At 38.7% G+C, this 25000-nt stretch overlaps 4 protein-coding genes across 8 annotated transcripts in view; 2 read left to right on the top strand and 2 right to left on the bottom strand.

The window, feature by feature from the left end:
* Positions 1-3694, bottom strand: part of LOC138042887 (homologous-pairing protein 2 homolog) — an 11230-nt gene extending 7536 nt beyond the window's left edge. Inside the window, exon 1 of the mRNA XM_068888940.1 lies at positions 3575-3694. Coding sequence (XP_068745041.1) covers positions 3575-3599 — 25 coding nt within the window. The 5' untranslated portion in view covers positions 3600-3694. The remainder of the gene's footprint in view (positions 1-3574) is intronic.
* A 72-nt stretch (positions 3695-3766) lies between these two features.
* On the top strand, positions 3767-15611 carry LOC138042894 (large ribosomal subunit protein eL43-like). The gene is made up of 4 exons (XM_068888949.1): positions 3767-3801; positions 3957-4085; positions 6417-6499; positions 15497-15611. The coding sequence occupies exons 1-4, from the start codon at positions 3799-3801 to the stop codon at positions 15558-15560; spliced, it is 279 nt and encodes a 92-aa protein (XP_068745050.1). The 5' UTR covers positions 3767-3798; the 3' UTR covers positions 15561-15611.
* Positions 15612-17764: 2153 nt separating this feature from the next.
* On the bottom strand, positions 17765-23972 carry LOC138042856 (reticulophagy regulator 3-like). 2 transcript variants are annotated; one of them, XM_068888897.1, is made up of 8 exons: positions 23750-23972; positions 23564-23673; positions 23408-23441; positions 22200-22314; positions 21668-21752; positions 21037-21180; positions 20305-20583; positions 17765-19235 (listed from the first exon to the last, which is right to left on the bottom strand). In XM_068888897.1, exons 1-8 carry the CDS (start codon positions 23935-23937, stop codon positions 18769-18771), a joined length of 1422 nt encoding a protein of 473 aa, XP_068744998.1. In that variant the 5' UTR covers positions 23938-23972; the 3' UTR covers positions 17765-18768. The 2 variants fall into 2 exon arrangements, with proteins under 2 accessions (XP_068744998.1, XP_068745007.1); XM_068888906.1 differs by having other exon boundaries at positions 17765-19232.
* Positions 23973-24295: 323 nt separating this feature from the next.
* The window catches only part of LOC138042811 (sorting nexin-7-like), a 37302-nt gene continuing 36597 nt past the window's right edge, over positions 24296-25000 (top strand). For 2 of the 4 annotated variants that reach the window (XM_068888854.1, XM_068888847.1), the window contains exons 1-2: positions 24296-24320; positions 24686-24921. In XM_068888854.1, the coding sequence (XP_068744955.1) occupies positions 24829-24921 (93 nt within the window). In that variant the 5' untranslated portion in view covers positions 24296-24320; positions 24686-24828. Of the gene's footprint in view, positions 24321-24409; positions 24922-25000 lie in introns of those variants that run through there. The other 2 variants (XM_068888840.1, XM_068888831.1) reach the window with 1 other exon arrangement.

Below are 25000 nucleotides of genomic sequence, written 5' to 3'. Positions count from 1 at the left end.
ATGAGCTGCCCATGGATGGAGAACAGAGAAAAGAAACAAGAAGAGAAGATCACCAAGTATGGACCCCTATGCTGGGAACTCAGCAGCAGTTCCCAGGATATGACATTCGGCAGTATAAAATCATCATAGATGTCCTAGGAAGGTGGTCCAATGAGGTAGACAAGGCTATGAGGGAACTGTTCAGGGCTCGAGAAGGAGAGATTCTACTCCGGATGCAGAGACCCGTCATCTCGCATACCCTGAACATTACCCTCACACTGAAAGTGATGTCTTGAGGATAGCAGAAGAGTTACCAGAGACATTTTAGGGCCTCCTGGGTTACGTTCAATGCGCCAGCTTGGCTGGATAGGGATCCATATGGCATCCATACGTTTTCACTGTGACAGTCATAATAATGATAATGATGATGATGATGATGATGATGATAACAAGAAGAAGAAGAAGAAGAAGAAGAGAACGCATGACAATATTGCCAGATTGGTGCACTGGAAACTCTGTTGTAAGTATGGTATAGACAGAAGTGAGAAATGGTGTGAGCACCACCAGAAAGGGTTGTGGAAAATGAAAGTTTTAAGATCGTGCGGGACATGTCCATCCAGTGCGACCATATCATCGCAGCCAGAAAACCAGACATTGTTGTTGTAGAAAAGGAAAATAATAAGGTAATCATTGTGGATATTGCGTCACTGTGGGATCACAGGGTGCATGAGAAGGAAGGTGAAAAGCTAGAGAAGTACCAGGAGCTAAAGAGAGAAATTAAGAATATGTGGGGGATCAGACATGTAGAAGTCGTACCGATAGTTGTTGGTGCACTTGGAGGAGTAAGTAAAAGGTTTAATAGATGGATGGTTTACGAAGCTAGGGATTGCTATCAAGAAAGGCCTCTTGCAGAAAACAGCCTTGTTAGGAACAGCAATGATCCTAAGAAAGGTTCTGGAAAACTAAACAAGAGGGAATGACCCAAAGGACCTTTGGCCATTGGCTATGGCTCGCTCCTTTGGTTTAAATGCGGTATAACATCTGCCGGAGCGTAAACACCATGAGATAATAATGATAATAATAATAATAATAATGATAATAATAATAATATTAGCAATAACCATTAATTTACATAGTGCAGCTTAGCAAGAAAATGTTCAGTTGTGCTGTCAATAAATAAAATACATCAATAATTTATGTAACAAATAAGTAAAAGAAAAATATAACATAAGCCAATCACAAATGAAGACAAAACACTGTTTCCTTTTTATCCACATATATTTCAATCACATGATCTTCTTCAGGGTGACTAAGTAACTGTTAACGTACAACGCCTTTTAAATTGCTGAATTGCCAAGGCAACATGCGCACACTAAAACAACTACCATTTTAAAAGTCACAGAAAAAAATAATGTTACATTATCTCCTGCGCATGCCCACGCATGTCTTTCTGTTGTAGCATAGAAACCATCATCCTCATTCAGTCCCTGTGGTTTCATACTCTTTGAGGTTGAATTCCGAGATGTTAAAGTCCTTAATGATTCGGAAAAACTAGAGATGGATGTTTATATCAAGCCCACCGATAGTCATCAGTATCTTCACTGAGCATCTTGTCACTCGAATTCTTGCAAGAAAGGAATTCCTTATGCCCAAGCAAGCACTACGTTTGAGGAGGATCTGTCCTAAGGAGACTTTCTTTGAAAGAAGAGTACAGGATTTGTGTAGTTTTATTAGTAGAAAGGGGATACGAGAAAAATTTCATTCAACAACAAGTAGATACATGTAGAGCGAGACGGACGCCTCTAAATGAAGCTTTGAGGGATAAATGTAGATCAAAGAAAGAAAATGGCAGGATTCCTTTCACAGTGACGTATTATCTGGGTCTACCTAATATCGAGGGTTTCTTGAGGGAGTTACATCCAGTTCTCCACTCATCACAGAGATGCTGGGATGCCAACTCGAATAAAGACGTTCCAATGGTCGCTTTTAGGAGACCGAAATGTCTCTCAGATCATTTGGTTCCTACTCAATTTCGGAGTGGCTCCAAGGATGAAGTAAAAGGCACATCAAAATGTAATAGTCATTTCTCCCAAATTTGTGATTTTCTATGCGTGGCAAGAACTTTTTGCAGTAAAACCACTGGAAAGAAATTCAGCATAAATTATGACTTGAGCTGCAACTCTAACAATGTGATATATCTTTAATTACTGGTATTACTTGTAGGAAATGTGGCACTCAGTATGTTGGATCCACTAACCCTAATCCTAACTAACCCTAACCCTAAGAGTAATGATTATTCTCTTTACCAACATTTCATAGTCAGGGACACTTAGGTTTAAAACATGTGAGTATACTGTTGATAGACAGGGCAAAAGGAGAGAAAGAGTTGCGTGACAAGGAAGGATAATGGATGTACAAATTGGAAATGTTGAAACCAGAGGGACTGCATGAGGATGATGGTTTCTATGGCCAGAACAGAAAGACGTGCGTGAGCAAGAGATAATGTAACATTTTCCGCTAGACTTTTAAGGACGGTGCCTACTTTTGTTATTGTGCATACTTTCTGCGCATCTCCAGATACTTGGGTTTCCTATCAGTGATGCTTACTACTTCAGTTCACCTTATAATCCGTTCACCTTATTACAGGCAGCTTACTAGAAGCGAACCATGATACTCTGCGTAAATACTTTCGAAAGCTCAAATAATTTTGTGGCTACTTAACAATTAGACCCGTAGCCTGAAAGGGCTATTGACCTGAGGCCCTTGAGGGCGAAGGGTCTAATTGTTTTAGTATCACCCAACTAGTCAGACAGAAAAGGCGATAATAAAGTTAGCAAAATGCAAGTTGAAGAAATACTGTATTTATTTGGGAATAAAACAAAAGAAAGCGTCATGCTTTTTGCTACTTGAGGACTATTACTAATTATTAAAAACTGCATCATTGGATAATGCAATTCGAGAGTTTTGATTGGCTAAGCCATCATGGGTTATGAGCCATTATACCATGATCTACAAACACTGCAAGCACATGTGTGATTTTTTGGGCCTTTTTATTTTTATTGTAGTCTAGTTTTCTATATTTTGGGGGCGTTTTTAATATAACAATTATTCCACTCGCGCTTGTTGGATATGAGATGATTATATTATCATCTCATATGCAACGCACGCTCATGGAATAATTACTAATAGTCCTCTAGTAGCGTAGCCAATCAAAATGCAGGATTTGCATTAGTCCACTAGTTGGGTGATAGTAATAAAAGTTATTACATGGGTTTAGATGGGAATTGGCGCATGGGGTAAGTCTCTGCATTTACCATTATGCTATAAATGAGGCAAAATTTTGACCCAATATTATCTAATTTCTCGTAAGCGACCAACTCCGTAAGCGACCACCAAGGCTTGACATATTTTAGGTGGTCGCTTACGGGAGGTTTGACTGTATCTTGTAGATTATTCTGAATCTAACAGGAAGCCAGTGTAAAGAGCTGAAAGAGACGAGAATGGGCGTACTGTGCGAATGACGAGAGACTTCACATACAAATATTTCTCAAATATGAAAATAAATTTAAAAAATGAAATAAAGTGGATTTTATACCTTCCTCTTCTGATTTTTTACTCATTTTGTGTCAAATGAAGCTCGCTTTGACCAGATTTCCCCTCCAGAATTCGTACCTCGCGACGACCCTTGCGTCAACTCATAATTTAAATACACTATAATAGGGGATACACGACCAATTAATCATACCGCTGGGACTTCTCGCGGGCGTTGAATAGGATTCCCAGCGACCGCGTCTTCCTCTTTCTCCCGAAGTTACTGAAATGGTGAGTAAAATCTGTTGTCTTCTATACGAGCCCGTGACCATCGAGAATTTCAGTACACTTTGTATGAGAACTGAGTTATTTTGAAGTTTGGCTTCTCGGGTATTAAAGAATAATTCTTTTTTTGAAATTGACTTCTGCCTTCTTACTTGATTCAGGCTAAAAGAACCAAGAAGGTCGGAGTTGTTGGAAAGTATGGTACACGTTATGGTGCTTCGCTTCGTAAAATGGTGAAAAAAATGGAAATCACACAGCATGCCAAGTACACTTGTGCCTTCTGTGGAAAAGTAAAAACCTATATTTTGTTAATCATTGGTCGAAAATTTACGAGACTCGTCTAAAGGCAATCTTTCAAACTTGTACTGTCTCGTGCTTTGGGTGGGTTAACACCCGGCGTTGTCAATCAATGGTTTCCGATCGATTGATTGCAATCAATACAATCAATAATAATCAATAACAATCCATTGATTGTTATTGATTGGTGCAACCAATCGATAAAAATCGATACTCACACTCGGAGTCTTAATTGCTATTGATTACCATTGATTTCTATAGAAAATCATTGATTAATAATTCATTATGCAACTTTCTGGCGCGTGTTAGCGTGGGCGTGCTTCATTGGTCCCGGGCATATTTACACGTCCAGGGTAATTGGGTAATTCGATTGCGCACTTTTATCCTTGCACTTCAACCGGGATTCCCAGAACACAATTGTTACGGAGTTTGCTTGTTCCAGAGATGGCGAAGCAAGTTGAATTGTCAGTGCGCTGTGTAGTCAAGGGCTATCACAAATGCCCTTTTGAAGTGAATGTCGGAGAAATATTCTACGCATTCAAGAAGAGAGGAGAACGTGGGAATGCGTTTAGAGTTACGAATGATCGGGGGCAGCTCGGCCATCTTCAAATCGAGCTTGTTGGTCCTCTTTGGCCCTTACGCAAAGAGATTACTGTGTAAGCTTAAAAACGCCACAATACAAAACAAGGGAAAACAATAATCGGAATGTGTCATGTCAATAACTGGAACTCATTTTATTTTTATTATTTTAGAATTGTGACAGGACCTCCAGATTCATTGTATGATCCTATGATTCTATGATTCTATGATTCATTGTATTATGGTGTTGTTGCATTCTCTAATATACCAAGCAAGTGTCCTGAGCGTTGTAGAGTGCCTTCTTTATGCTATTCTGGAAGCGCATTACATTTTCCTTTTAACAATTATTCTGCTATCTTCCCTTTCGGTTGCACGGGTGAATGTTCAAGATGTATGTTCTTGGCCTGCATGCGTATATTCAGGCAGCATGACAGTGAGCGCAGACAAAAACATTTTCCTCAACTAATTAACAAGCTGGAAGAGAGCGACACTGAAGAGACTTGAAGACAATTTTTTTCTTGTTTCGAGACGATCAGAGTCTAGTAATTTAAGTGAGCTTTTAATAGTAATAAGGGGTAAAAATGCTACAAATTTAACATAAAACACAACAAATAAAGATAACTGAATGGTTTGTTCATTCATATGGTGCGTTTTATTTAAGAAAATGACAAATTTCATAATCAATAAAAATCAATAATAATCAATAACAATCGATGAAAATCAATAGAAATCGATACTCACACAACTTTAAGTCTTCGATTTTTATCGATTTCCAATATCAATCGATTAATTGTTATTGATTATTATTGATTATCATTGATTTTATCGATTATCGGAAACCATTGATTGACAACGCCGGGGTTAACAGTTTTCGTGCACTTTGCATGTGTCCCTTGCAACATGCACAACGGTTGTGGTAAAATCATTGTTCCGAAGAGGTATCCATGAAGTCTGTTATGTTATTGTAGTACTTCCATTTAGAAATGAAGGTAGTTGTTGTATGTGTTTACAGTCCTGGCCCCAGTTGTTCCCTAAAACCTAACCCTAACCCTAACCCCAACCCTAACCCTAAAACCCTAACCCTAACCCTAAACCACCGTATAAATCACTACCCGTATAAATAACTACCTATATCAAACACGAGAAGGAGTGTTTGATCGGATGTCCAAACACTGAGAAGCGAGTTGAAAAACGAGGCTGAAGGTCGAGTTTTCTAACTGATTTCGAGGTGGTTGGATATCTGATGAAACACTCTTTCGAGTGTTTGATGTTACTTCTCAATGGAATCAGTATTTTAAGAGATATTTGGGATCAAAGTTGGTGAAATTTTATGCTAATTAAGACCACATATCCAAACTTCCTTCGTGGTAGTGATTTCTTTTGTTTTGGCTTATGAATTATTAATGTATTTGAGAACATGATTTCTTGCATCTGGTATAATTCCTTTAAGTTAATAAAAGTGATCCTTTTCTAGGGGCCATGACCCAAGCAGTGTAGCCAAAGATTTTTAGTTTAGTGGGTTGGAGCTTCATGTATGATTCAGCTCAACTACTATAGAGCTAGCTTTGAATTGAGTCCAGTCTTGAAATTAATTTTGCTAATTATTGCCAACTGTAGTTTTTGGTGATTCAATGTTTGACTTGAATTAAAGTTATGACTTGAGTGTTGTTAAACCTGTTTATTTGCCAGGTGCCTTCCTTGGATTTATGTTCCATTGCTTTTTTATTACATTTTTGCTGTTATAGGAAACCATGAAGAGAACATGTGTTGGGATTTGGCATTGTAAAGGATGTGGAAAGACCGTTGCTGGAGGAGCATGGGTTGTCAGGTACAATAATTTCTTACTTTCATGCAAGGGAAGCCTTTTTACTTGCCTTTCTTTCTTTTGGTGTTTGGGATCATGATTGTGTGTCCCCATTACATGTCCTCCTTTGACCACTGACTATTGGGTATTGATAATTATTTTGGGCATCATAGACCAAATCGGATAACTCAGTGTTTTACCCAATTCAAATCTCTAGAGGTTAAGATTCTTTGAGAATTGTATAAATTTGCATCATAATGTAGCATTCACATTTAAATGGCAAGGATATAGAAATACCCAGAACGAAACGTTTTAGATTACTTTGTTCAAATGAACAAAGTATAGGATTTGGCTCAGAGAAAGTACCCCAAGTACGCCAAGTAGGATTCAAATTCGAACTCAGTATCTCCTCATTCAGAGGCACTCTTTAAGGCTGCTGCCTAAGAAAATTTTAAAGGGGCCCTCAGAGCTAAACGCTGAGAACTTAGGAGCCCAACATATGAAGTAAAAGGTGTTGCTGTGAAAAATTAAGGAGCCCAGAGCTATTCTTTGGGAGCCCCAGGCTACCAGGCTCCTGTTAGGCAACAGCCTTGACTCTTGATGATCACTGCACTAGACCACGCAAGGCTATATGACAGACAACAATTACTCTTGAAACAATAATTATATTGTGTGCGTGACCGGAAACGAGTCTTTGTGCCTTCATTTCATCTGGCAACAAGAGACTTCAAAATTAATGTAAGCAATTCCAGTTTAAATAAAAACAGATTTGGCCAACTCTTAATGTTGAAAATACTCACTAGCACAATTATGAAATAGACACTGGAAATATTGGTTGCCAAAGGCTGAAAGCTCAGAGAGGCATTTCTGTTTTGTTCAAATAAAACACTTTTGACTGCTTAGTAACCTGGTGCAATATTTCATGTTTGCATGCAAGTATGATCATTCACATTGAACAAAAGCAAATGCCGGTTGGTAATGATTGTTTTTATTGTTTATACACACCGGGCTGATTGGAATGCTTTTGCAACCTTCTTTGTGTTTGGTTTGTGATGTAAACCAAGGATCAATTAAACCTTGCGCGTTTTGCATTTCAAATATTCTCCAGCTTTTGTGGTATTGTGCTTACCCTCAAAGGCCCTTCTATCCCTGAACAATGAAAAAGGTTAGTTTGAGCCTGCTTGCTGGCTATAACAACATGCTCTTGAGTAAAACTCACTTGTTTCTTCATTAAGTTAAATAGCACCGGGAACTACATACACGCCCAACTCTTTGCGACAAGTGTGTGGGTTCTTTTATGTCCCTACAGTACCGCCTGGAAGTATTGACCCCTTTACCGCATCATTGCCGTGTCCCCCTGTGGGGACTTTCCCTCGGTATTCCCGCGGTAGGCCGCTTTTCTGCCGAGGGAAATTTGCGGCTAGGCTCCAAAGTTGCCGCGGGAAAGTCAACCGAGGTAAACCCTCGGTAATTAAAATTCCGCAGTAGAGTTGGGTTTCCCAGGGTTCGACATCTCCGCTAGTCCGGTAGCCCGAGGCTAGTAAAAATTTTGTCAGGCTAGTAAAAAACCACATTTAATAGCCCGCTGGCTAGTAGAAAAATGGAAATAAACTAAATGTGATTAGTTTTAGTTTGAAGTTCACAGTTGGTTAAAAAAACAAGAAAGTTTAAAATGTAACGATAATACCAATAATTTTACAAAGAAAACATAAATCTATCATCTTCTGGCATCTTTTTTATCTTGCGTGTCGTTCGTAAACATCGCTAGTTCCCAGACTCTGAGCTTAATGGTTAATGTCTTCCCCAGTCTTCTCCCTACCAATGTTGTGATGCCTTGCACATCGCCTCGTACCATCGCTTGGCACTTGAAGCGATTGTGAAGATGGAGCGATTTTTGACAAATTACGAGGCGCCACCATGTAAAAAGGGGAAAGCGGCCGAAACTGAAAGTACGAGTAGACAGGAAAGCAGTAAGATTTATGAGAGCACTCGGAGAAAGAGAACTTTTAATCCATCGTGGAAAGCGAGCTTCCCATGGCTTGTGCACTGGCATTCTACGGTTAGCCTTCGCCGCGTGCACAAGTGAATGTGAAACTAACATTTTGTTAGCTTTTTCCTTAATAACACATTGTTATCAAAATGGAAGAAAAAATGCCAATAAGTTTAGAGTAAGGTGTTCATGTTTGGAGTTGAAGGAGACCTCGAGGGAAATTGATCCGGGCTACCAAGTTTTGCTTCGGGCTAGTAAATTCTAGAAATCACTAGTCCGGTGGCTAGTAATGTAGGTAGCCAGGTGTCGAACCCTGGTTTCCGTTGACTTTGTGTTTCGATAAGTTATTGTAGATTGTAATGTTGAAATCCCACGGAACAACAGAAACTGAACAAGTTTCGGCTGAAAATTGCGAACAGCAAAGAGAGTTATAGCCACTTATCATGCACCTTGGTTTCCTTTTCCTTTTACATGCAAAAAGAATATCCGTATATGTACTGTAGCTACAACCCTGGTCAAAACGTCTTGGGACACTTATGAAAATGAGGCGCGAAAACACACCTTGCTTATGAAAAGTGTATTTAACCTGTTATAAACGCTTCGAAATGTTGTGGAAAAAGCTTGTTTCTGCTGTCCCCCCTTCCCCTCAGCAATGTTGATTGTGTTGAAAAAGATTTGAAGCCATAACGTCAACACTGAATCGGGGGGGACGGGAGGAGACAAAATGCGTCATTTTCACCAGCTGTTGCGTTAATGTCCCAAGAGTATTGACCACGGTTGTAGATTCCGACCACATTTGAAACCTTCTTTGCGACATGCAGTGATTATTTCGAAGACTTATGGTGGACTATTCATTCGAAGATTCGACGCTTGTCCCACTTACGTGGACTTCGCCGTCATTTTATACATTTAAGTTTATGGGAGAATATGTCCGCTTGTTTTTTGCAGCTCAGCGCACGGAACATACATTTATTCATTTATTATTTCGATATCCTGCAAACAGGAGAGGGTTTTGACAATATTTACAAACTGAAAGCTTACATGTTCAGGGTGAACGGCTCGAAAACCTTTCATGACCAAGTTACGACTTCTTGTGGTTTCCTACTGCAGTATTACTTTCTAAGGTTGTTTAGTGTAACAAATCACAAAAAAGAAAAACACTCCAAGGAAAGAACCCAGGATATGAAACCCCTGAAATAGTCGAAAATTATTTGATCTAAACTGAAAAGATTGTTTTCGTGCTCTGGGTAATCATTGGTGCATATCGGCGTGGTTATGCAAATTTATCACGAGTGGACGCGCGCTGCGAAAAAGAGTTGCACGTGAAAGCGCAACGTGAGCACTGGAGCAAAGATGGTTCGAACGTTGTAAAGTTTGTTTCGCTTGCTGGTTTTGCATTTGTTAAAATTCGTATGCAAACGATGAGCGTTCAGATAAGTAAGAGACTTCTTTCCTCCACTAACTACAGTGTATCCTTAAATTTGTTTTCCATGCATAATCAACATGCTGCAATTAAAAAATATTTATGGAAGTCAAGTACATGTAGACTACTGCACGAATGATAAAACAACGCGAAAATGTATTTTCTGCAATTTCTATGATATAACAATTTATTGCTGATGAAAAGCGATGGAAAAAGAAACCATTCTTAAATTATTCGTCGGTACGTTTGGTCTCAAAATAGTACCGACAAAGGCCCCGATGCCTCGGAAGAATGTTGTGATTAAAATTGAAATTTGACAAGTTTAACAGTAATACAATGTATGGAGAAGGAATACCTGCTTTTAACCAAAATGGCGATGATAAAACGAAGACAATCGCACAAGTTTGAATTTCAGGTCTCCAAATAAAATAAAGTCAGGCTTAGACGAAAAGAGATACAATAGAACCTTTTTCAAAACCAAACAAATAATTTCTTACGCACACATACAGTATTACAACCTGGAGAACAATGAGTGTTGCGTTTGCTGGATAATCAAGCTGTCGCTTACACTGTATCTTTAAAGAAGTCTTCAGTTTTACATTATGTACAGATTATAAAATTTGAGTCCTTACGTAAATGGCACACTTTCTCATTTTGATTACAATTTCTTGCATTAAGAATCGATTCTTCACACCATGAGATGTAAAATTTGACAGTCTTCCGCTCGCTTATTTTACAAGAGCAACAGATCATTGTTCTTTCCCGCGGCAAGCCTCGTCTTTTCTCCCGCGGCAAATTTCCCGCGGCAAAGTGCACCTCCGCTTTACAGAGGGAAAAAATTTTGCATACCTCGGTGCCGCGCGTCCACTACCTGCGGCAAAGACGAGGTATTGCCTCGTCCCTAGGGGTCAATACTTCCAGGCGGTACTGTACTTCTCTGCCTCCACTGTCGTTGAGAAAAGACCCTGGTTTAGGCTGGTCAAGTGCCTCCCAAAAGGAGGGAGGTAAACCAAATAATGTGTTAGGGGAGGGGAAGCAATGTAGGCCTATAGTTGTCATCATTGCGATTGAGGGGATCAACATGCATTTGACTTTGTGGTCAGACGAGCATCGACAAAACATTTTAATGCAAGTTATTACTGGGTTGCCTTATAAGGCAAACCCAGTCGAGGTCTACGTTTAGTTTGTTTGTTTTCTTTTTTTTTTTTTTTTTTTTTTTTTCTGTGTCGGTAAAAGTCTTGCCTGTCACTCCCCTGGTAAGTAGTGTCTTTGTGTATAGAGCCTTCTGCGCGTATTTTCTTAGGATCGAGAGGGTAGTGGAACTGCGTAGATTTCTCTTGTGGACACAGTAGAATCATTAACTTAGCCTGCAATGGCGTCGAAAGTCATGCAACGCGAATGGCGTTTTAGTGGATCCTTAAACAAAATATACCCTTATGGAGCTCAATAATGGAAAGTCAGTTGGATAAACTAGGCATGAATCTCAAAAGCGACGAGTACTGGACTTCGACAACAATCTATCGCCCGTCGAGACGAAATCAAAGTGAGCAGTATTTACCTGAAGTACATGGTAATTTGACACAATTGAGTTTCTTGTCTTCACGCACGCACTCAAATAGGAAGAGGTTTTCGCCTCTAAGAGCAAATATGTTGTTTGTTTCAATAAAATTTTCGCTGGAAAAGGATTCTGTGGTATTTTCTGCCTTTGTGAATTATAATATCATGTAGTGTATTGAATTTTCGAGCTTAAGGTTCAAATGTGATATGGGAGAAGTTTTTTAGTATTGCTCTGTAAGCAGGAAGGGTTCACAGGCCTGTTGGAAGCGTGCTTGAGTTTCAACAAAATGAGCCCCAAAATCAGTGAAAACTTGTGACGCAGATGAATAATAAAGTAGCTGCTATTTCCAAAATGATGGAATTACCTGGTGATAAATCACGTCGTACACGTCTTGGAGAGTAAATTTTGACTTTGCATAAACAAGAGTTGGGCGATTGTGATCTTTGTTTTGACTTCGCTCATTTCATTGTCAAACTTTATCACACTTGACAGAAAAAGAAACTTACAAAAACCCGGTATCTTGGGCATATGAATTACGGGGTGGTAACTTCTTTGCCTAAAAGCAACTCACTTAACGAAACTGTCCTTTTTCAAACAACAACAAGGATTCAAACAGCTTCAATTCTTACAGAGTTCGATAAAACATGCGGTGGGGCAACCAAAGCGATGGGAGCTGTGTTGGGGTTTCAGTGTGAAAGTACAAACGGCTACTAACACTCTTATAACTCTTTTTTCATTATTATTTTACTAACCCACAGTCTGCAGTCTGCATTTTACCCTGAGTCTGCATTTTATCCCTGGTCTGCAGTCTGCAGTCTGCGTTTTACACTGACCGGTTATTTGAGTGGTTTTTGGCAACAGAGGTTAATTATTCGTAATGCGATCGCTTCCGTTGCCGTTAGCAATGGGTCGCAAATTTGACACTTTTATCGCATTATCACATTACGCATTGAACCACGTTATCTATTATTCCTAAAAATCTAAAAATATTCGTGCCTTATCAGTTTTCGGTCGAATTTATGTCCAAGAAGGCAGATAAATTGCAGAAAATATTAGTTTTGCATCCAAAAATTCGTAATCAACGCTAAAATGACCAAATTTTGCCTAGAAAACATATTTTACTGTTATTTTTCTTAAATTTTTTCGTTCAACTTTCGCTTTTATAAAATGTTTCAGTTTTCTGTAAATAAGTTATATGCTGTTGGAAAGCTTATTTTCTTAGCTTTAAAATGATGTATTTTTTCCCCCTAACTTAAATATTTTTTGAGAAAAAAAAAACAATTTTTGGCGATGGCTGATTTACCGCGGTTTTCTCGCGGTTGGGAAAGTAGGAAGAAGAGTTAGGCCAGTAGCCAGGTTTTTAACCTCAGAAAAGGATCTGTTTCGTCGTACGAACGTGTGAGGACCTGTTAATTACCTTTTGGTTAGTTTTTGCAAGCCCGGGGGTGGGGGGGGGGGGTACTCCCATATGAAACAGACGGGGATGCTCGTCGTGTCGCTTAGGGGTGTAAATTTTGGATTTTGGTCTCGCTTAGGGTGTTTCGGGCAAAGCGCCAATATTTTAAGCCGCCAAGGTCAAAATTTGCTTAAGTCACGCCCAGATTGGTCTCCTTTAGGAGTCACAAAAAGCTTGAGCCACGCCCAGATGGTCTCCTTCAGGGGTTAAATTTAAAATTTCCGACTAGCATCCCCGTGTGTTCCAAATGGGAGTCCCTTCCCCCCCCCCACCTCCGGGGCTGCACGTACCACAGGCAACCCAGTGTACCCTCACGGAGGGTCTAGTTTTATGTATTACACGTGGAATTCGACGTGAAAGGCAAAAGGTTGTTATCAATTCGATTGGACACTACAGAAAATACACTCGCGTCGTTCGAATTTTCACCTGTGTCGGCCGTATAATGGTCCAAATTCGAGCTCAGGTGAGTGTTCAAATTGAGGAACATGAAGAGTGCTAATAGTTTGCAACAGTTTTAAAGAAAAGAAGGTTTTGCCGTGGAAGAAAACAAGTGAAACCTTTATCCATGGGAAACAAACATGTTCAGTGATCGATCAGCCAGTGTCATGTTTTACAGTAATTTCCAGGCGATTATCTGCACGGTAGATTACCCGCGTCGGTCATTTTATTACAATAACAAGAAAAAAATTTCAAGAGATAACCCGCACCCAAAAATAAAAGAAATTCATGAACTCACAAAGTTATCTGCACGAGTGATAACTTTGAGCTTATACTCAAAAGTAAAACTTTGACGTCCGCGTTTAACACCGGGCATTTTGACTCAAAATTGTTTGTGGCTACACTTAACTTATCGTAAATGATTGAAGCGTGTATTTCTTATTCAGTCAATTACCTTTTTGTAACGTTTTGAATCAAATAAAACTTCATCCATTGTTTTTGTTAACAAAGTATCCTTTAGCGTGAAATTGGTAAGTTTTCACACCTATTGTGTTTGATCTTCCATTGGAATGATACCGCTTGTAAAAAATCCGTGCTAAAAGGAAAATTGATATCTCAGGATCTACTGACTCTAAGAAACGGCTTGAAATGGGAAAATACTCTCTACCTCAAGGCAGTGCTTGCTAGGAATGTTTTACTGATGTGCCGAATTATCACATTACCCGCACCTTCCTATAACCCACACCAAGAACTGTTTGCTGAAAAATTAACACATTACCCATGGGAAATCGCTCGGAAATTACAGTATTATGTCAGGTATTGACCTCAAATCAAACTTCGTGAACATGTGGAGGTATTATATTTTGTTCTTTGATTTTCGTTTTTCTTTCGAACGTTAAACAAAGTGATTTTTAAGTTGCAAGCTTCTACAACGAGTAGACAGTTTTTCAACAACTTCGTGCAAATTGTCATTAAGTTATTTTTACAACTGCACACAGTTTAACATTTAAATTATAACACAAATCATTTCATCAAGCAAACGTAGTGTTTGTTGTATTGTTTTATGGTAGTGTATGTTCTGTAGAAGCAACAGCTACAGAACTGTGCAAAAGTAAGTTGACAGTCTCGACTCGAAACTCGATCTGTGATCCTGGAGCTTTTCAAGGATTGAGTTAAGAGGCTCGAGGTTAGAGAATCGAGGATCAAGTTTCAAGAATCTCAAATATTTTTCTTATTCAACAGTGATTCATTTGTCACGGAAACATATGAACCTACAAATGACCAGATCCCAACGTCAGTGGCTTCATAGCTCAGTTGTTTTGAGCGTCGCACTGGCATCGCAAGGTCACAGGTTCAAACTTCTCTACAAAATTACTAAAATTGCGTTCACAACTGCGAGGTTCGTAGCTTCACTTGAAAATATTCCACTGTAAGATCATTGAAAAATAGTTATTTTGGGGTGTCCACTTGGACAAAAAGATGCAACAATTAGCAAGAAATATTATTTCAAGACAATAGGTAGGGAAAAAAAATCACAAGAAATCTGTTAAAGAGAAAGTCAAAGAAATATTGTTGGCTTCTTAAATTAACAATAATTTCATTTTACACTAGAGTGACTAAAAAACAAATCTTTTTCTGATGTTATAAACTATGACTTCCTATTAATCATTTCAAGTGAAGCTATGATCCTTGCAGTTATGAACGCAATTTTTGCAATTGCGTAAAGAAGCCTGAAAAATTCAGGACTTCAACGGGATTTGAACCTGTGACCTCACAATACCGGTGTGACGCTCTAACCAACTGAGGGTGCTGGGGGGACTTAAATATTGTGGACTTCAAAGGAAATCTGCTAAAAAACCTTTGTTTAAAAACGTTACTTCAAGTAAAGTTTTATTTTACTAATCCTTTGAGCAAATTGTAGGCTACCCATAGCCTCCTGTTTGCAAAGGGTTTGAATTGGCCGATTTGGTCTATTGGAGCTCTCAACTCTGACTCAATGAGATAGTGATCATTAATAATTTTAGTGCAAGAGGATTTGGTTTTGATTTTGTGACCCCAGTCAAAAATGAATTATTTGAATGTACTCCACGAAGGTATGGTGAGATTATAGCTCCACTTGCTAATACTAATAATCATTCTTACTTCTTTCAATCTAGTACCACTGCTGCTGTCACAGTGAGAAGTGCAGTACGACGTTTGAGGGAGATGCAGGAAACATAATTTCCTTGCTTGTACATTCTGGCAAATAAAGCAGCTAACTTTTACAGTTCACACTTGGCTTGCTTACTTTTTCGGATTGCAACACATTTATCTTTTATTCATCTTTGTGTGATGACGTCTGACTGGCTAGTACCACCACCAAGCCTCTAATTTGAAAACCAAACTTATAAATTTTAGCATGAGCTAAATCCCATTGGAGCAAGCTTGTAAAGAAAACCCAGGTGCAAACAGTATTGCATGTCCAGATGATGTGGATAATTTTGTGCAAATAAGGCTTGGTGGTGAAGTTTGAGCATTATGTCGTCATCATGCATAAGGCCTACTTGGAGGGGATTTCTTGTAACAAGGATTAACTCTACAACCCTGTTTCACTTAACAGCAATGTTGTGGTACCATATATGAAACACCAATAACTGCTTAACAAGATGCACATATTAATGTGATGTAATAAATTACCATGGCAACAAAAGAACCATCTAAAAATATCCTCTATTAAAATTGTGTTTTAGCGCTGATATCTTAAAAGCGAACTCAGGGACCCCCATTTTTTAGTGCTGAAAAGTAATAAGCATGCCAAGATAAAACCCTATGCACAGTTTAAAAAATTATATGGAGTGGATTATGAGCCACCTTCAAATTTTCTAGTCGTGAAGGTAGCTATGAAGGTGCTCCAGAGAATTTTGCAGAGGGTTATAGGGTGTTTTTACATGGTGCTTTTGTTGCCATGATAACCAATGACGTTACATTAATGAGTAATCTTTTTCGGCATTTATTGGTGTTTCGTGTGCTATCATAACAATGCTCTAAAGTGGAACAGTTGGGTAGGCTCAATCCTTCCAAAACAGTGCAGTTTGTTGAAAGTGTCAAAACTGGTTTGAGGAATTTTAGTTGTGAGATGGTCAGAGTGAAAAGAGATGCCTCGTGACATGGTCTGTGCTCCATGGGGACGTGAATGTGTCTGAGATGAGTTTCTTTTATGTTTTCATTATCAAGTGAAAGAAGGGGCAGAGGTATTCTGGGATTAGAGTCACTTCTGATCTTCTTAGCACCTTTTCTCTGCCTGACTTTTCCAGGAAGATCAAAAGGGGATGGGGGAGAAAAAAATCCTGAAAATAAGGTTAGGGAATAGTCACTTTAAACTACAGTACCTTCACTTGCCGTAAAGTGACTGAGACTTGATCATCACAAAGTACCGGTATATCAAAGTCAGAAATTAATATACCGGTACTTAACATCAGGTTCAACAGCAACCGGTAACATTAATTATTACTGAACCTTTGTTCATTTCATGAGAGATTTGTTCAACAATGTCCAGCTGATTATTCATTTAATGGTGACAACAGGGTACTTTCAAAAAAATCAGTGTCCCTAATGCATCAATCAATTCCAGCGGGGCATTTGCTCAAGTTGTCAGTCCAGGGGGTGGGACATTCGCAATTTTATCGCGGCCCGGCGGCTGGGCATTAGCCTACCCTGGGGCAACCCCCGGACATTTTACACACGTGTTTTCGAATTAACATGGAAGAGTTTATCGGAAAAGCTAAGGCCTTCGTTAAAGACTGGCTTGTCCGTCTCGGACTCAAAAAACTTGTGGATGTTTTTACAGGTATGTTTTCTCAATTTTAGGTATTTCTTCATTTATACTTGTAAGCATATGAATATGTAAAAGCGACAAGGTGAACTAATATCACAAAACAATCACTGACGTGAAGACTGCATAAACAACTACTTTGCATTTCGCATTCAAAACTAGCCTAGCAATTTTTAAATTCATGAAAAATACAGGTTTGCGAATTCAAATGATATGCGATCTTCAAGACAAATCTTGTGAGCTTAAAATGCGATTCATCATCATTAAAAATGTCTTGATTCTTCACAGCGACAAGGTGCACTATATTTGGTTTATCAAAAAACGATCGCCGACGTGAATACGGCTATTTCGATCCCGGGGGCGGGGCATTTGCCCTCTTTCTTCGTCCCCACCCCGGGGCATTTAGACAGCTTATGTGTCCCCATCCCAGGGAATTTGCCCATTAAAAAAAATGCTAATGCCTGGGGGGACGGGGAATTGACTGATGCATAACTGCAGTTAAAGTTAGTACCTTCCATCATTAGTTTACTTGCCTCAATCATTTACCAAGGTTGGCCATTGCCATTTTGTGTCCCTTAGTTGCAACTCTCTCCTTAGAGACATAACAACAAAAGAAATAAAGACCAGCTTTATTGTGTATTGCCTTATGAAGTGACAGCATATTTTATGTCTTACAATTCCCACAGATTTACAAATTGAAAACCTTTGTTTATTGTGCATGTTAATATAAAATGATGCATATAAAAATTTAATTACTGCATTAATCCCTTCAATAGAATATCAGTCTAATTGTATGGGTGGCTACCTTCAACAGTAATTACTGTAAAGGTTTAGTATTGAGAATGACCAATATTGCTCATGGATGTGATTACAGCGGGCCTTGTCCTTTGTCATTACCTTCACACAACCAGATAATTATGTATGTACTGGTATATTGTTTGTTGCTAGAAATAACACGTGACAACACCATTTTTGCAGCAAGCAGAAGAAGAAAAGTCCATGAAACTCCCTAAGGTTACTATTAATTTTGCCCAATGATTTGGTCCTGTCCAGTACAAGGAGACACTTTTGTCTCTGACCTCTTGTAATCTTTTTGGAAGCAAAACACAAATGCAAGACATGTGAATGATTTTATTTACACATGGCTGAGAATTAACAGAGAGAAAGCTCTAGTGCGAAGGATCAAACCTTTGCAATGAAGCAATGCATTTTGTCCCACTCCCTTTTTTTATATTTCCAAGGTAAGGAAACTTTTCTCTCGCTGAATCATCTTAATCAGTTTTGAGTAATTGAAAGTGTGTTCTTAGTTATCTCTACCAGTATTACTTCCTCATCTCTGTCAAAAGTATATTCTTTAAAACAGCTAAACTAAATTGCCTTAATTAAAACAAAGGAGCTTAGTCAGGTGGTCAAAAATTAAGAGGCACTTTGCTCAGTGTTATATTATGGGAAGTATTTCACTAATACCTGTCTATGAGAAAAGATAGAGAACCAGAGCCAGAGTAATTGAGAACTGCTTATGCTCTATCTCAGATGTTTGTAAAATGCCATGTTCCTTAGCCTAAGAGCAAGCTGTACATTTCAGAAAATGGTTTACGAGTGAGACTTTGTCAACAATCAATACCCCAGCCACTTTCCTACATAGTTTGTTACTGATTGCAATCCCCTGGTAGCAGAATCAACATCTGATCCCTCACTGAGTGTCATGCCTTCTGCATCTGACTGCTCAAGCATCTCATAATCAGACACATCAGTGTTCCTTGATAAAGTCATGACATTTTCTGGTATCCTTGTTGCATCATTGTTCACTTCATCCTTTGATAACTTAGCTTTCTCCTCTCTTGTGATGACTTCCTTTGGTTTCTTGTCCAGTTGAGACTTCCTGTCTGAATGAATGGTTTCAGATTCAGAATCAGAATCTTTCTCAATGTCTGGAAATTCTAATCCTTCCATGAATTCACCTTCTTGAAAGTCGAAGGTATCAGTAGCCTGGCTTACAGACGAAAATTGAAGATCATCTAAGAACACAGCAGAACCATCAAAACTTGGAGTTCTTGATTCCAGTGTCCTATGACCAGTTACTTCTTGATTTTCAGAGAAAAGAAAAGAAACTTTTAGGTCAAGAATACAATCATATACTGTAATTAGGAGAAATATTGCATTAAATCATTCTGGCTTGGCAAAAAACTTCACAAGATGTCCATTTGAATCTAACAGAGAAAAGTAAGCAGAAAACCAGACAAACATGGTAAAACGTTTTTAGGATAGTGGCATTTCATCCAATGAAACAAAACATGGTTCGTGCAAATGTACTAAAAAGAAACTTAACCCGCTGTGACATGTCAAACACCCCCATAGACGAGTAAAATCATCTGGCGTTAGAATAAGATCTGTTGAGTAGATCACTCCCAGGGGTCAATGGGTTAATGTTCTTTCATGGTATTCTGCATGGAGTGATATCGTATTATCGTTCAACACATCTCAAAAGTTGTTCTAACTTGGTTACAAGTTGAGAAATAAGGTCCCAACTATTTACTTTAGGTGAAACACTCCCTGAAAGATAATAATTGTGCAGAAGTAGGAGGAACGTTGTTGTAATGCTGACCACATCGTGCATGGGTTCAAAGAATTAAAGGGGAAATGTCACGGTCACGCATGCGCTAGGTTTTTGAATCAAAACTTGAACACATCAGGCTGATGTTAGGGTTAACTAACCCAAGCTCAATTTCAGCTTAAGAAAGGCTAAAGACTGCACATTAATTTGTTATCGGTGAACTTTAGTCGGCGGCTGACATATTTCATTGTAAGTGGCATAATCGCAGCCTGCCGGCATATTTTGACTGGGCTGTATTTGATTTGATTTCTGTACAGTGTCCCTACTATTAGTGCTCTGGCACTAAATACAGTTTACACTTACACATTTGGTGCACGAGTAGCAGAGCTGGTATGCACAAATTCACATTGATCAGACACCTTAGTGAGGTAAGTGTAGTTGCAAAGTAACTCAAGAAGATTTTTTTGTAGTTCAGAGAGATTTTATAATAATCTAGGGTAGGAGACCTAGCTCTACAAATGTGCTGATAAGCAGTCATTACATCCCTAATTATCATTAGTAATATCAGCACCTCCCATATCAACATCTTTTTTATTTACCAAATTGTGTGACATCATTGCCACCACTCTCTTCTGCTTTCCTGGTTACTAAGCTTAAATCCTGGTTCACTGCAGATGAAATGATTCCTTCAAGAAACCTGACCTCAACAGGTAGATCAGTAGTCAGTGACTCCGGCATGCTTAATACCTCATCAACAAAGGTGTCATTATGATCAACAAAGGTGTCATTATGATCAACGGCAGTATCATCACCAGCAATTGGATGGAAATCCTTGGTAAACTCTTCATCACTGTCCAATGAGCTTTCTCTATCCGCCACTGTCATGACCAAATAACAAACTGATAATTAAGTTGAATTCTTAATGTAATAATAATTGCTGACTGGTAGCTAAAACAAAAATGATAGTTAGCAAAATGATTGTATGAAATGCATGGAAGCAATTACAGTATCGATGATGCCTTACAACACATAAGTGCAGGTCCACTGAGACACTTTCCTGTGCTAAAGCAACAAATTTATTACATGAGAGTGTGAATGTTTTGAATTTCTAAATAATTAATCCCCTGCATACTGTGTTGCTATGTTTGAACAGAGCACGAAAAGAATATATGGACATGTAAAGCCAATAACAAGCATGATAGTTAAACCCAAAACTAAATAATTGCAACAAATAAAACAACAAAATGCCGTCATCTGCACTTGTTATCAGATCCATTACAAGTAAGGCAATGTATTTCATTGCTGGTTTCAAATCATTTCCAACTAGATACCTTTTACCACAGAATCCCTGTTTCTCTTGGTCCTGCTATGTTGCCATTGTACCACAAATGGCATGTAAAATGGTTCCAGAGCTTTTTTTACTCTGTTGTGCATTCCATGATGCTTCACAACAGGCCAGAAGAACAAGGCACATGCTAAAAATAGGAACATGAATGTTACTTCAGGCTCATTAACCCTTTAACACCCAAACCAGCCTAAACCGGGAGTCAAGGGGTTAATACCTAAACAAACATTAACAAAAATAAACAGTTTTGAGGTCCTCCTAGTGGGGTCCTTGTTTGCCTTAAAGAATTTGCTTGTGCACCCCTGTTCCCAAAATTACTTCCAAATTAATTTGGTCTCAGCTTTTTGATCCCTAAAATGGTTTATGTTCCCTTGTTCCATGCGATATTTTGTTTTTGTTCTCTTGTTCACCGGTTCAAATTAGCCTAATGTTCTCCAAAACCCCTGGGAGGGTCTTATTTTTATGCCAATACACAGAGGGCCCACACAAGTTACCTTCAGAAAGGAGAAAGAGAAAGACAAGGAATTTGACCCCAATTTAAACCTACTTCTGAGATTAAGTAGATGTAACATTAGAAATCTGAATTAATTAATTAGAATGAGGTGAATGCAACATACCAGTGAGATATGACATCTTCATCAAAGGAAAATACTGGTAGGCAGAGACGACTGCCAATACTAACCCAAATAAAATGCCATAGAACTAGAAAGAGTAATAAAAAATTAATTTCTTTGATCTGGTCTTCCTCTGATCATATTATTGTTATAGATCAGTGCCTAAATGATATATTTCTTAGATAGATAATTATTATTTTAAAGTATTGTGGCAAAACAAATAAAATAAATATACATAAACAAAAAAAAAAAATAGAACTTCTAGTCCTCCTAATACTGCTATGGTTTTCCCTAACCATCTGGTACTGTTGCCTTCATGAGAAAAAGTTATAGAGAAAATGCTGCAGAACTAAGTCCTGATGCCAAAAATCTTAAAGTGATGGATTTCTCTCCTAAACAAAGTTTACATGTGACTTAAGGCATGGTAACAAACTACCTTCTTCCCCATGTCCACAACCAAACAGCTACGTTAACGGTCAATAGACCCTTCATTACTGTATTTTCAAACAAACAACTGTTGTACCAGTGTTTTTACCTTGTATGAGTTGTCAGTTTTCAGTTTGTTCAGTTTTTTGTTCCAAGCTGAAAAACACCTCCAGACTCCTGCCAGCCTTTCACAAAATTGTGAAAATGAGACTGAGGTATCTCGACTACAATGATTAAGAATCAAGAAATAATTTTGATAGTTTTTTATGGTTGTTTCGGGGGCATGGTCTTGCACCAACTCAGCTAGAGCAGCTTAAATATGACGATGGCACCCATGAAAAGAACAAGAGCTGATGGCAACAATGATTCAAGGTGATCCCTGCCATCAAGCACAAGTCCTTTGGAGGAAGATCATTGGGCTATGGGGAACCTAAACTATAGAATACTTTACCAAAAGAACTGAAGACATGCATGAATATCAACCCTTTTAAGAAACTGCTAAACACACTTTTATATTAAGAGGCTTACTTGCAGTAGTTATGAACATAATGTGAATTTCTGATTTTTAATCTTTTAAAAAGTTGGCGCATGTCAGATCAATTTACAAGTTTATCCCTTTCTCTTCTGTACATTTAAATTTTATCCTTGTAGATATCTATCTTTATTTACGTATTTATGACAGGCATTCTAAAAATGTGTCAGTTTGCTACTGTTCAAAAGTGCTCCACACCAACGTCCATGGCCTTACCCCATCCCCTCCTAAACGTCCCGTTGACGTTACGCGAGAGACAAAGTCAATATGTCGAAGGCCCCACCCTGCCTCCAGGTGGAATGTGTTGCACTGGTTGATATAAATACTATAATTTACTGTAACCATTTCACTTTAATTTATTTCAGTTTCAGCACCAAGGTTTCAGTGGCAGCCAGGGACTCATGAACTCCCTAAACCCTAACCCAAAACCCTTCCAAGTTTTCTTAACTTGCTCTTAACGCAAATGATCAATCTCCCTTAGAGTTGTTGCAACCTGCAGAGCAGAAGGATAATGTCCTACAGGATGATGTTTGGCATTTACATTGCAAATTTCATCCAAAAGTGTGCTGTTTACTGTAAACAACATGCTAAATCTATCTATTTATATCAATCCATGATCCACCGTCTACACTTTTGTTCTCTATCTTTGTGAGGGGCAGATGTCCCGCGGGATACGAGGAATCAAAACCAATAAACACCAACGAGACCACCTACGAATTAATATTCCGCGTAATTCATTAAATTAAAAAATATATTACTTTTCGGTTCGTATAAATTTCACTCACCTATCTGCATCTTGGTCAATAGCACCGAACCCACCTGAATGAAACAAGGAATATATTTTCATCTAATCCTCTCATGCACATTCTCTCTGTACGTCAACAAAATTGTCGGTTATCGGGAACAAGTGTTGTTAGATAAGTTACCATTCGTGTTTTTACCTTGCCGTAGCAATTGCCACACCTTCACTCTAACATCATCCAAAAGCAACGTTGACGTCATCATTATGACAAGCAGCAATAATAAGCGGAATCTACCACTTGCCATTGCGCTGCAGGATAAGATGACAATGAGAGATTGCATTTCATGGACCCGGCCAATTTCTTTTGCACAAATTTAATACTCACCAGAATAAGGTTGTCATCGTCATGAAATAGCACAATGAATGGGTCGGTTTTTCCCACAGGAGAACAGTCTGAACGTACTTCCATCTAGCCTCCAGGGGACTGAGATATTTTCTGACTAGTTCAATGTAAACCCGATTGTCTAACGATTCGGATTCGCTAGAATTTTCAACAGAAGTATCGGAAGCCATATTACCATACTTCTTTACGAAGAATATGTGACGTCATGGTAAACATACTTGACTCGCCCCAGTCTGCCCGTTCTGAATGTGCAACAAGAAAACGAATATATAACGATGGTATTTCATCTAAAGCCAATGCTAAAGCTTACGCTTTTTGGCCCTTTCGGCAAAGAATTTCTGATTTCCACAATACATATGACCATATAGTCTCAATAAGTGGGATTTAATCATCCCTCTTTCTCCATTTATACGAGACGATGTAACAGATATAAGATGTTTTATATAAATAAACGATGAGGCTTTATTTCACTTCCGGTTTTGTGAAGGAATTTTTAATACGCTACTGCATTCTGGGTAGTTTATAGCGTTTTCACTGCGACGATGCTCGAAAGGTAGGCCATTTATCCCGGTATTTATCCCAGAATTTTCTGTTTACAAGTTTGTCCAATATCATGAAAAGTTTCAGGATATGGGACCAAGTGGCCATTTAAATTATTCGGTCTCGTCGAAGATCCATGCTTATAAGGAATCTGTTAGTTTGCCGTTGGTTTTCAATCGGAAATAGACCATGCCGGCGGGAGTTTCAACCTCAGAAGTCAAATTTTTACTACTGTAACAAGAAACAAGAGGATGAATGTGAAAGTTTTATCTCGAAGGAAAACGGGACGGAGACCCCGCTATCTACAGGCACTGAGGGATTTTACAGCAGCTGATGCTTGCTTTTCTGATGGGGCAAATCCTCTTTCCTTTCACATAGGTGAAATCTTCACATTTTTGAGTCGCAGAGACAGTTACTGGGTTAATGTCGAGCGGACGATCTGGAAACACAACCGTCTCCTCAAGTCAAAAGATTACCCAGCAGTTGAGCGGGGAATCGTACCTCTGGACTACGTAATCGAAATGGATATGAATACCGAACAGAGTGGAAGAACTACTTCGGAGAAATCTGTAGATGATCTAGCTTCTGACGTCGAAAGTCATGACTCCTTTAAGGTTAGTTCAAACTTCTTATGCGATACGTGCTTTGAATTCTTATTCATTACAACTCCACGAAATGAATAACTTTTTCTAA

Source organism: Montipora capricornis, chromosome 1, assembly GCF_036669925.1.
Source record: "Montipora capricornis isolate CH-2021 chromosome 1, ASM3666992v2, whole genome shotgun sequence".
Lineage (NCBI taxonomy): Eukaryota > Metazoa > Cnidaria > Anthozoa > Scleractinia > Acroporidae > Montipora > Montipora capricornis.
The sequence above is the reverse complement of the archived record's forward strand: the minus strand, read 5'-3'. Positions and strand labels throughout refer to the sequence as shown.